Genomic DNA, 13,132 nt, shown 5'->3' with positions numbered 1-13,132 from the left:
TAATCTTAGGAGTAGAATTTCCATGACCACCAATAATGACATCCCTTATGACAACTTTTCCATCAGCTCTTAAAGTAATGATTTGCTGCTTATAGAATATCACATCTTTGTAAGGAAACATGGTATCTTCATTTCCTTTCATACTGTCCATCTCTTGTTTCCATATCTACAGATTAACAAATTCTCAGTAAAATAGAGTATGGCTATTGCCATGAAATCAGAAGAAGAGGGACTTGATGACAGCTTAACCTTAAGTAGATAATCTGACGGTTCAAAACAATATGTAGTAGAAAAGGACGGAAGCTTTATGGAGGCTTTGGTGAAAGGATTGTAGAGGCCAATGGAGGACCTGTCATGGATAACCAGCCAACCATGACAGGATCCACAAACGGAATTTATATTGACTTCCAAGGGAATGTTGAGGTGATAGGACTTGTTCTCGGCAAGACTGAAGAATTCGGATCCAGATCTCCTACGGCCCAGCTGCCCATAGCAGCCTGTGCGACGTGACAGGGCCGTGCGTGCAATGACCATCTTACCCCTGCTCGGGCAAGGAGCTGGGCAGGGGGTAAGGAGGTCATTGCGCATGCGGCCCAGTCTGCGCTGCACAGGCTGTTACTGGCAGCTGGGCCGTAGATGATCTGCATTGGAAGAATTCATAGCGTGTACGGCTTTTGGATTGATATGGGAACATTAAAAGTGGGAACTAGCGAGGTGGGTGCTTGGGCGTCTTTGGTAGCACAGATTGCCATGAAATGCAAACTGCTCGAAATTGAATATAATCGCCATAGAGAGTGATGCACTTCGCAATCTTGTCTAAATCCTCCCCACCGTTGGATGGGTTCTCAAATAAAGTAATAAATAAACCAATCAATCTACAGTTCAAAGCAACAAGAGGGAAACCAAGAGTACCATGTCAAGCATGCACTTATTTGAGCATCAGCACAACCACTTTGAGTCATACCATACTTATATACTAACTCATTTCAATTCCAATCAACTTCACATTGGTAGAGAAGGGTCCATGTCCTCCCACTACTCACCACTATAATCTCATTTTGGTGTTAGGATTGACAACCCAAAGCAGCAACCTCTTCATTCTTCAGAGCTGGTAAACAAACAAATCTGAAAAGCCAAATAGAATATGCAACATGCATGTACAGTAGCCATGTACACTAAAAAGGAAAAAGAAAGAGAGGGTAGTGAAGGTTGTGGCCGGCTAGGGATCCAACAGGGCTGGGTTGGGACGGGTTTTTTGAAAACTCAGGCCCATCCTAGGGTCCCTAAGGCTCAGCCCAAGCTTGGCCCAACCCAAGATCAGGTAGAGACATCTCAGCCCAGATCCAGCCGGCCTGCAGGGTTTAGGGCAGGCTGGACTTGGCCCTATTTTGTCATTAGACCATTTGGTTAGTTTAATAACAACCAACTTATTTGATAGATAGCACCAAGGAGAATAAACTCGTGACCTCTTAAATTTAAAGTGTTGGTCCTTGTCAACTAAGCTATCCCCTTGGTTAATTTAAAGTGTTGGTCCTTGTCAACTAAGCTATCCCCTTGGAGTTAGTAACCAATTGTGAAAATTTTCACCATCTTTTCCTCATATTTGTAGGATCTCATTCTCTTGAATTTGTGGATTTAAATAGCAACAACTCAATTCCCAACCAGATTACATATAGAGGGCCAGGCTGAGCTTAACCCAAAGCCTCAGCGCAGACCTGGCCCGTTTTGGAAACTCAACCATAGTTAACAAAATCGAGAACGACAAAAATGGAAATGGACAGTACGGAATTTAAATAGTAAACAATTACAAACAGAAGGTCCAAAAATAAATAGAGAACGGTAAAAAACAAAAAACCGACGGTATGGGTTTTAAATGTGTATAATAAAAAAACAAACTTAACCAAAAAAATGGCACTATTCTTATATAAATTGAGGAATTTTTACTTGAATGCCTGCTTCGAATGTTCAAAACAACTGTAACATCCAAAATTAATCCATATATATTACACAACCCATTGTAAGTTCCAAGACATGTTATCTAATATCATCCAATATCAATTCTCAATCCATACACCATAATGTCCAAAGTCTTGTTGAGCAATTTGTCTTGGCTATGGTTTTGCTCATTATTGTCAACATAGCCAACATGCTCATGGGGTGATGCATGTTCAGTTGGAGTTGGGAGTCATTGTTTTAGAAACGCTTTACAATATATGCATCAGTTTGTAGCTTGATTTTGGGATTCGTGCATTGACCTTGTGCTGAAGGTGATATTATGAGAAATGTGGATCTTTGAGTCATCTTTACGTTGGTGACAGAAATCAGGTCGATCAAAGTTCGGGAGAGAGAAATATGGTCAGTTATGCGAGTCACTGTGGACAACAAGCAATACTGCATAAAAAACGCCAAAAAAGGGAGACCATGTTTTAAACGCGTTTAAAATAAAAATGCTTGCCATTTGGCATTTTTTTCTCGTATGTTTGGGAAACAAACGGCAAAACGCAATTATGATAACTAGAGGATATCAACCCTCACCCGTCCTTCGGGCTAAAAATTCCAACCCAGCCCCTATCAAGCTCAGGGTGGGCTCGAGCTCATTGGGCCAAACTTAGACCCCCTAGTCGTGGCCTTTATGGGTACCATAGTTCCCATAAATACTCAGGGTATCAAAGTTCAGCCCGAATCAGTTGGACCAATCGAAACAGATCAAATTGAACCAAACTTTTATCACCTTGGTTTTGGGTTGGGGTTTTATAAAAATGGTAGAAATCAAATCGAATCGATCGAATGCACAAATCCAAACCAAAGGTTGGACCAAACCCGATAAAAAACATAGACCAGACAGATATTAACCCCATAAGAAACTGAAACCCAAAATAATAATAATTTTCCCATTGATTGATTACCTTATGTATACATGTAAAACTGAAACCGGATAGGATCAAATCCAACAATAGCCCGATTATAAAACGATAACAAACCAGAGTGAAACCAAAACTGAAATTTCCTTAACGGTTTGGTTTTGGATTGACCTAGAAACAAACCAAAACCAATTCAACTGGACCGAATCAACCAGACCAATTGACCCCTTTAATACATGCATTCAGCGACAGCCTTATTCCTCATATTATATCCTCCCTAAAACTCATTCCTATCAACCCCCAATCCTAACCCCACCACATATATGCAGTTTGGCCACCATAACCCTAAAATTACTTCTAGGGTTGAAGAGATCCAAGTTATCATGGATGTAGTTCACGGCATCGGTATTGGTCGTCGGCGGTTTCGATAATGATACCAATATATATTGATCGTATCAGGATGAATCAGGCCAATCTGGATAAAAAAATACAGGGTTCAAGTCAATTCACGGATAATGTATCGATATCGAGCATGACGAATACCAATACAGATCGTCTGACCCACCCGATCCAATACTGATTCCTAAAGCCATGCAAAGATATAAGTTTTTTTTTGTTGGGATTGATATGTCAATCTCTCTCCCCCACCCACCAAATATATATGATGCTATGATTGAACTTTGGGTTCATCATAATTAAATCCCACCAGCTCCTATTGTTCATGGTTCGAAATACTTTTCTCCAATCCAATCAGAGGGTCAAATGATGTAGATGAAGAGATTCTCTCTTCACCACAGAGAGAAAAACTGGGTCCAATATAAAATGAGAATATATGGTGTAAATCATCTACTAGTCTTATTCTGATTTGTCATTCCATTGCCTTTTGAACCATGTACTCTGTTAGTGGTCCTTTATAATCATTCACAAACCCTGTCTTGATTCCTCTTTAATCTTTCTAAATCATGAGCCAGCTTACCAAAGGAAAAGCAAACTAACAAAAAAATCATGGAAGCTCCATTTTTTTTGTTTTTTGGGTAGGAAATGTAAACCAGTCCTACAATCTCACTGCTGCATGTGGTAGCAGAACAATCCAATTTAGCTAAAAAAGTAGATTCCCTCCAACATAATAGTTTGATTAAGCAAGAATCTCATAGTTCATAACCCTAGAATATTAAACAAATCTTTCTCCTTAGACCTATCATTAGAACACAAACCCATCAAAGAACCCAATAAACTAATCCCACTAGCCCCCAAATGGATTACAACACCAAATAATATTAGTTTTGTTTAGAAAAAGAAAAGTGAGTGGTACACCTTTTTTAATTCAATATTGTTAATGGGTTATTAGTCCAACTACACAAACTAAACCATGAGTGCATGTTCAACCTATCACAAGAGAATAAACCCATACACTCATTTCTCCCTCCCTAAAGGAATAACTAATCTTATCTTCACCTCTTCGATCCAAACTCTTGCATTTTAAATCAGAGATGGATAGATTTAATGGGTTTTACAGATTAAATTTAGGTTAACAACTTCATCCTTCAATAGTTTTTAATGGATAAGATTTTGTTCTTGTGGATGTATATCTAATCATTACTGTCATTAATGTGACTCAACTATGCCTAAATTCAATAAAACATAAGAAAATTTTCACTAATAAAGGTGAAATCTATGGAAAAAAGATCTTCTCCAACTCCAATTCCTCTTCAACAACCTATCCAATGGTGAGGAGGATTTAGAAATGCATCCCCCGGTGTTGGCAGAAAGTCGTTGGATAGGAAGAGTTATCCACTAGTAGTTTTCACTACCCTTGTAGTGGCTCTGTTACCGGAGGTTTCACCTCTGACCTTTTACTCTTTGGACCAGAGGAACCTATCCCCCTTCATCCATCGGTCTTGTCTGTTATGTCTGTCCGTTAAAGTAGGTTAACGAGTGAAGTTCCTGCCTCTCACCCGATAGTCCCGAGCTGAACACCTTAAGCTAGGAATAACTCGAACTAACACGAACCATTCCCTCTACTTTCGGGCAGGGAAGGAGGGAATGGGTGATGTGGCAGTCTTCCATCTCTTCGATTGCTTATTATATCGGATGGGTGTTGGGATGTGTGTTCAAATCCTCCTAACCGTTGAATGGGTGATTGAAAAGAAATTAAACACTCAAATAGTTAGAGAGGATCGTTCATAAAAAATAAAAAAATAAAAAGTAATTGGAGAGGATCCGGATCCGAAATCTATTCCTTTTCTCATAGCCTAGTGGGAGCTTTCCTCATTGTTCCTTACCAGTCCCTCTCTCTCTTAGCAATGATGAAACTCATGAATAATGATATAATTCATGAATGGAGGTCCTTATCCTAACAGATTACTTCCATTGATGTTAACATAATAATTACTCATATATTTGTTGTCAGTTTTATTGTGGGTTTTGTCTAATACAACTGACACTAAGATGATTCAACTGTAAACTAATTAGACAATAGAAAGATTCACCCCTTGATGTCTATGAAATCTGAAACAACAGTTTCCCTTGCTCTTTGATGTCAGTTACATGTTGACCCTCACCTTAGATCTCCACCATTGAATCAAAGTAACTAATCTCTATTCAAAAATAAATAAATAAATAACAATGTAACGGAGTAGCTTAAGGGTGTCAAAGTTCAGTCTGAACCCGGTCGAAACTAATCGGTTCAATCCGGATTAAACCAAACTAAGGTTCTAAAACTCAGGTTTCGACTAAGTTTCGATCAGCCAGAAAACGAGTTCGTCTCGATTTCGACCATATCTCGGTCGAAACTTGGGACTTTCTCCAGGCTAATTCGAATCTTGGTTTATTGGCCTAGAAGTTGTTTTTTTTTGCCCTGATTCTTGTTGTGCTGCCTATTTTTGATATTTTAAACTCAATCCATGCATTAATTTCACATAGAGAGCACTAAAAATATTACTCGTGATTTTGATCCAAGTTTGATACTATATATTGTTCTGGGACATGGTGTCAAAAAAGGTTTGACCGGAACATAACTCCTTCAATATAAATGAGATGTAAGCAATCCTGGATTTATTAGAAAGCTCTGTTTTGATAGCTTTCCAATACGCCCAAGGTTGCTTAAATCTGATTTATACTGAAGGAGTTGTGTACCGGTCAAACTTAATTTCATGTGCACGAATGTTGTCAAAATCGTTCTGAATGAAAATATTTTTTTGGACATCAAAACAAATGAATACTTTACCGCATTTTTTGCTTTTAGTAATGTTTTACCATATTAAGATTTATGGAATTTTTAAATTTGAGAAAAACCCCAACATTAGAAAGTTGAAGATTGCACCTATCGTCGGAAATCTAGTTTTTGTTCTTGAACTGAGGGGTTGACTTTTTTTTATTTTAGAATTTGATTTTTTAATTATTTTTATTGAATTCAAATAAGGGGGTATTTGTTTATTTATGAATAATCTCTTAAGTAAATGAAATACAAATACAAAAACATTCTGGCCTGGTTTCTAACAGTTTTTGGCATAAATACCTGTCTGTCCTAGTTTCGAGCCAAGTTTCCCCTAGTTTCAATGGACATATGTTTTGAAACCACCAAAATATGGTCGAAACGAGTCGAAACCATCGAAACCCAATCGAATTCAGGGATTTTCTAAAATCCCCCTTCAACTTGTCTCGAAAACCTGGGAAACTGAATTAACTCGATGGTTTCGACAAGTTTCGATCGAGTTTTTGTTCCATAAACCAAACTAGATCCTTTCATTATGGTTTCGAGTTGGGATTTTATGGAACCAATAGAAATCGAATTGGACCAACTATTGCACAGATCAAAACCTGAAACTGGCTGAACAAGATAAAAATCACAAATATCAAGAACGTCTTATTAATTTCTTTGTGAACATATAACTATACCAGACCAGACCGGACCGAACCTGTTTACAAATCGATAATAGAATACCAATAAGAAACTTGAATGAAACCGAAATCAATTGAAAACTTCCTTTAACAATTTTGTTTTGGGTTGGCCCAATAATTTGCCAAAACCAATTCAGCCCGATCAAAACCAAACCAAATCGACCGATTGACACCCTCAGGGTAATCCTTGCACTAAATTTCATTGATCCTCCAACGGATCATTAACCCTTTTGCAAATTTCTTTGAAATCGATGACCTTTTGGTTGAAAGTGAATTGAACCAAAACAGCCGTAAGTGAAGAAAAGTTAACAAATTGCGATGTAATGCAAATTTCTATGTGAGGGGGTTTGTGAACCCAGGATGGTGTAGTAAACCCGCACGTTTTGATGAAGGAAAACTTTCTTCATACACCTTTATATCAATGTCTTGTTTATAAAAAATAAAAATTTATATTAATGGTGCTTTCAACAAAACATCTCATTCAAAGTAGGCTTGTAAACGGATCCGATTCGGCTCAAATATAGATCCAGATTTTTTTGGGCCGAATATGGAAACCTCTAAACTGTTTCGGATGTGGAGCGAATTCGGATTTTCGATCATTCATTTACATCTCTACCTTGTGTAACCCAAACCTTCCTCCTCCTAACGGATACAATTCACTCACAATCCATCTCTTAGATCAAGATTCTCTTTTCCTCATATTCTAAAACTTGTTGAATCTTCAAAAACCCTCAAGATCATTATTTAATTAATTTTTTATTATTAATTATTCGGATTTTTTAAGAACTAATTTTTATTAGAGTATTCATATCTTTTCGGAAACAGATGCGGATATAAATTTTTGATTATCCATTTACAGCCCTAATTCAAAGTTCTACTTCTCCACTTCACTTCCTACTAAAAGAAAACTTCTCATATTTACTCTCTAAATCTGTCAATATATCTTGATTTTTCATACAATAAGAACCCAAGAGAAACAAGCAAAAGTTCTCAATGACGAGAGAGAAAAATATCAACTAAGGTTTCAAAAAAACAGCATCGTGGATACCGATAGATCGGTGGAAATCCACCAAAAATGACTGGATTAACTACTGTTGAATTGAATTGTAACCAATCTCTATTCTTAAAAGTTAAAACCGTGATTTCAACTCAATTACTTGAGCCATGAAATTTACATGCAAGGATCACAAGAAATGGGAAGGACCTCACGACTAGCATGACTACCACCAACCAGAAAGAAAGATCATGCGTCTTGCTCTGTAGTTCCAACATTTAAAATGGCATTTAGCTAAATAAAAATGTATATCAAAATTGGGACAAATCAGTCAATTCGAATCATGACTAATTCTAGGGTCTTGGTCATCGTATGGCTGATTTTTCAGATAACCTTCGAAGTAGACTCAAAAGAACGTGTTTAACACGTCGTCTGGTTCAAGGGTTATTATTTGTTACACAGATGCACCACTAGGGATAGTGATTTATCAACCAATGACATGTTTAGCAATCACAATTACAAGGATTTCCTAGCCACCCATCATCATCAAACTTCCGATCTTGTCTACTCATGGGTTCACCAAGAACAGAAAGAAAAACCTCATCCGTGTGCATAGATTCTAAAACAACTTTAAAACAAAAGCTATCACTATTTAGCATCTTTAGCAGATCTGGTAGCAGATATGGTGAAACCACCACCAAACATTTCCTATGATTAATGACTAGGGAACGTACGAGTAAGATGTTCTACCTGCTGAGATAACAATAGATTCAAGTATTGTGCCATTCCACCCAACAACGATCCATGCTGTGCTACAGACCCAACAGATTGGATTCATATCTCCAAGTCGTGCAAAATAAATTCAGAGAATCCAAGTACAGATCCTTCCAATCCCACCACCACCACCACCACCACTACTACTCCCTCCACTATCTCTTCCCACTATTGAGATCCACCACATCCACATACTTTCTTAAAACCCACGGAAAAACGCATCCAACATTGTCCATAAAGAAAGAGAGAGAAACAGATATAGACAGAGAGCAAGCCAATTATGGAAAAAATAAAGGTATTGAAATAATAATAATAATAATAATAAGCTTCCAATTCAATGTTACATCACCAAAAGGACAAAATATAGAACCCTACCCTCAATAATAATTCAGTCTTCAATGGAACACGTCAGTTACCACATCTTGTTTCTTCCCCCCTTTCTCACAATTCACAAAGACCTAGTCAATACACTGACTAACTGAGAGCCCTGTGAAACACGCAAAATGAAAAAAATTTAACCCCATTCCCTCATCTGCATTTCCCACTCAACCCCTTTTCCTTTTTGTTCAACCCTGTTACTGATTTTAAAGAGCAAAAAAAAAAAGACATGGTAAAAGACAGGTTTTGTAGCTCAAAAGAAAAGAAAAAACTGGAGTAAAAAAAACCTAAAATCCGAGATTTAGGGAGAAAATCACCTAGCCAAGACCGGGTCTTCCAATTTAACCCAGGGAGGTTGTCTTTTTCTTCCACTCTCACTGCTATAATAAATGGTGAAAAATAAATTTTCCTGAAACCTTTTTTTTAAACCCTCCTTCCTCTTTAGTCCCTCTTTTACTTTTCTTTCCCTTTCCTCTACCGAGTATCACCACATCCCCCACCAATGAACCCAAATAAATATTTATATATAATATTTACTAAATTGTTGATCTAGTACCTCATAGCCCAGTAAAAAGGAATTTGATTTTTACTGAGCGACAAGCTGATCAAGCTGCATCTGCTCCAACCAAGCTCCCAAAACCGAGTGATCAATGGAATCCAAGTGAGAGTTCGAATTTGATCCTTCACCGGACGGTGCAGCTACAGAGGTCGGAACAGCTACCTTTTCTTTGAGCTCAGGAGGTGATTCCTTCACCAGTGACTGAACCCATGACAAATCAGGCTCTTCACTGTTGTTCCCAAGCTCGAATGATCTCCTAATACCACCCAGTTCGTCTCCATGAACGGCCCAATCTAACTTACCGTTTGGAGAACCCCATTTGGTCCAAGAATTTACAGGGGACCCAACAATTCCAGCAGTGTTTGATCCAAGTTCGCGTGCACTCAGGCTCCGGAGCTTCTCACGCTGTGCAAAGGCAGAAAGCCGGGAGCTCATGGGAGACTGCGGATCCACGCTCCGGGGTGACATCCTTCCTGGGGACGGAACACCATAGGAAGCTTGCAGGAGAGAGTGATGATCAACGTTCTTGGGAGAGAACACGTTTGTGTTAATGGGCGATAACATACTCTGCTGCTGTTGGAACTGGTTGAGAACGGCTGACTTATGCGAGGGAGAGAAGACAGCTGAAGAAGACTGATCCGAGTACCTAGGAGAGGAAGAGATTTCTGCAGTAAAAAGCTCATCGAGGTTTGAAGGGGCTAGGGTCTTCGATCGACCTACTCGGTTCACAGAGGCTGAACCAAGCCGAGATTGAGAGTAGCAAGACAGGTCATTGAGGAGTTGCTGCTGCTGCTGTTGGGCATCAAAATCCTGTAACATGTTAAAATCATCAACTGGAATGTCTCTTGCACTAAGGGATGACCTCAGACGACTGGATTGAAAATTACTTCCAGGAAGATGCAAGGTCGGGACATTCGGCTGTGGCCAAGCCAAGGAGTGAGATAATCCATTGGCAGATGGAGACATGGGTGGGGTGAAAGGGGAGGGTGACATGACAGAAACCGATGAGGGAGAACCAGGCAGGAGGCTCATGGCTGCAGCCATGTCCATGGCAGTAGCAGCAGAAGCACTTGAGCGGGGAGATGGAACGGCAGAGCCAGTGGATACATACAGAGGACGGAGCTCATCAGATGTGTGGGCAAAGAAGCAGACCCTTCGCATGCAATTAGTTCCATCCTTACAAAGGCGAGTCCTGTACTGCGCTGGATGAAGCCAACACTCAAAAACCCCATGAGCATATTCACACATATCCCCTCTTCTACAAGCACCTTTGCGAAAATCAGGGCATGGAACACAGCTGTAGTGATACTTCCGGGGGTCTCTCCGGCGAGCGTTCTCACCAGGGTGAACAAAGGGGCACTCGGTCCAGTCATGGGAGTACGCTCGGGAACAAGGTCGAACCTTGAACGAGAACATGCGGAATTCATCTGTTGAGTAGATGCTGTTCTTGATATCAGGGAGAGATGGATCAATCGGGTACTCTTTCTTCTCCGATGCTGAAGATGCAGGGAGATCATTGTACTTCAGAGTCATTGGTGAAGATGAAGAATCAGAAGCAGAAGATGGGGATCCATTCTCTGGGGACGACGAGAGTGGAGGGGAATTCGAATTGGAAGTAGCAGTGGAGACCCGAAGGTCGCGCACAGCAATAGAACCATCAGAACTTGTGCTTGAGAGGAGCTCCTCCAGATCGACTTTCACGTTCGGTAGCTTTGGAGACACAACAATAACATCCGCAGGTCGACGTCCATTGGCGTCCAGAGAGTTGGGATCAGCACCCGACACTAAAAGTAGCTTCACAGCAGTAACAGCATTCACAGATCCACCAGAAGCAGCACAGTGGAGGGCAGTGGTCTTATCTGGGCCGCAAGAGCGATTTACATCAGCCTCAGATAAAGAGAGGATTAGCTTAAGGACATCAACGCTACCATATGTGGCAGCAACCATCAAAGGAGTTCTATCCTCGAGGACCATCTGTTTAGAGCCCTTTTGGCGGCCATACCAGAGACTAATCTCGTCAATAGAAGAGGAATCACGCTCAATTGAGCGCTTGAAGCCTTCAAGGTCATTGTTAGCGGCAAGCTCGAGCAAGCTTGCAAAAGAATCATCAGTTTCAACAGTCAAGTGATTCATGTCTTTCGTTGAAGATATATTTTGTTCAGAAGATGGAGACGGAGACGGAGACGGAGACGGAGACTGAGACGACGTGGATTTTAAGTGTTCCGGACCACCGCACATGCTTCGATCAACTGGAAATCCACCTGCAAGATATGAAATTACTCACCTCTCTTGAAACTTAAGTACCATAACAACCAACGATCTAAAAACAGAAACACCGAAGCACCAAACTGTCAAGGATCTCACAAAAAATTACAGCAAAACCACCGATGAGATAATTAAGCTACAAAAGGAGGGGGGGGGGAAAGCAAAAAGCGTCAATTTTTGCAAGAAGACTCAGAGAGAGAAAGAAAAACACCATTTTTAGTAAAAACAGAACGAAGACGATTTAATGATATAAAGATTAAGAAACGTTATTGACCAGCTAGACAAAATCCGAAGAGACACCTAAAACGAAAATGGTAAAGGATTGCGGCTAAAATGTAGGTAACATAAGATTCGACAAATTATAGCGATAATAGTTCGATTAGGGGAAAAAATTGGAATTTATCACAAGACCCTCGAGATGATATTCTGCACTTTCTGAAGCGCTAAAAAACCCTAATTAGCCTCTGAAACAGTCGTCGCCAAATTATCTACAGAAAGCACCAGTTCTCCCAGCCACACCATCCACACAGATCAAAATCGGAAAAAGAGATAACCCAAAGTGGCATTAAAAATCTATGCATTCAAGCAAAAAAAAAAAATCACTGTAGACGTGAGCAAAAAAGATAAGAGTTTTCGAAGATAAATCAACTTACTTTGAAGAAAAACCAAAATCTGGAAAGGCATTATATAACGCATACAAAATAAGAGAACTTGAAGCATACAATGACATATTCAGAATCCCAACCAAGGATCAACATAGTTTGAAAAAGGGAGACCAAGGTTAAACACAGGTTCGCAGTCTTCGACAACTAACTGAAAAGAGAAGACAAAGAAAAAGCCAATCCTCGAGTGATAGTCACACAAAATAACCGATCACCTAGCGCCATAGATTGATGAAACAACTACTTACCGATTTCCAGAGTCCGAAGACGGAAAGCAGCTAAAAACCTATCAAAAACTCCATTAAAGTTGCACAGATCTGCAAATAAACCATCACCAATCCAAAAAGAATAAAGAGAAACCGAAATCGAAAGCCGAGATAACCTCAGAAACCAGGCGACAAGAACGAGAAAACCACAACGAAGAACAAAAGAGAAGCAAAGGTTCGATCGCCATGCCTCGCTCAGTTCCAACAAACCCCCAAAAGCCAATAGCGAGAGAGGGGAAACGGAGAAACAAAGCCTTCGACGTCTCCAAATTAAAATGAAATGAAACACTCTGAAATGCAGATAAATTTGAATAAATTAACTTTCTTTCTCTTCTCGGGCCAAATCCGCATGGAAATACATCCCAAATTCACTCCACATGAGAGTTAAATTCGGGAATTCAAACTGGAGGTGGAAACCGATCGGGTCGGTGAAAAGGTCAGGGAAGATTACTGGTTAGGTAAACATCTTTCCC

General features: G+C 39.8%; 1 protein-coding gene and 1 long non-coding RNA gene across 2 annotated transcripts in view; both read right to left on the bottom strand.

Moving 5' to 3' along the window:
• Positions 1-8,807: 8,807 nt before the first annotated feature.
• The window catches only part of LOC122641999, a 29,766-nt gene continuing 25,441 nt past the window's right edge, over positions 8,808-13,132 (bottom strand). Inside the window, exons 4-5 of the long non-coding RNA XR_006330003.1 lie at positions 9,049-9,056; positions 8,808-8,969 (exon numbers count right to left, since the gene is read on the bottom strand). This is a non-coding gene — a long non-coding RNA (uncharacterized LOC122641999). The remainder of the gene's footprint in view (positions 8,970-9,048; positions 9,057-13,132) is intronic.
• LOC122641998 (zinc finger CCCH domain-containing protein 30-like) lies at positions 9,411-12,918 on the bottom strand. Its single transcript, XM_043835372.1, has 2 exons — positions 12,642-12,918; positions 9,411-11,727 (listed from the first exon to the last, which is right to left on the bottom strand). Exon 2 carries the CDS (start codon positions 11,702-11,704, stop codon positions 9,494-9,496), a length of 2,211 nt encoding a protein of 736 aa, XP_043691307.1. The 5' UTR covers positions 11,705-11,727; positions 12,642-12,918; the 3' UTR covers positions 9,411-9,493.

Source organism: Telopea speciosissima, chromosome 10, assembly GCF_018873765.1.
Source record: "Telopea speciosissima isolate NSW1024214 ecotype Mountain lineage chromosome 10, Tspe_v1, whole genome shotgun sequence".
Lineage (NCBI taxonomy): Eukaryota > Viridiplantae > Streptophyta > Magnoliopsida > Proteales > Proteaceae > Telopea > Telopea speciosissima.
Note: the sequence above shows the minus strand (reverse complement) of the source record. Positions and strands in the feature narration are given on the sequence as shown.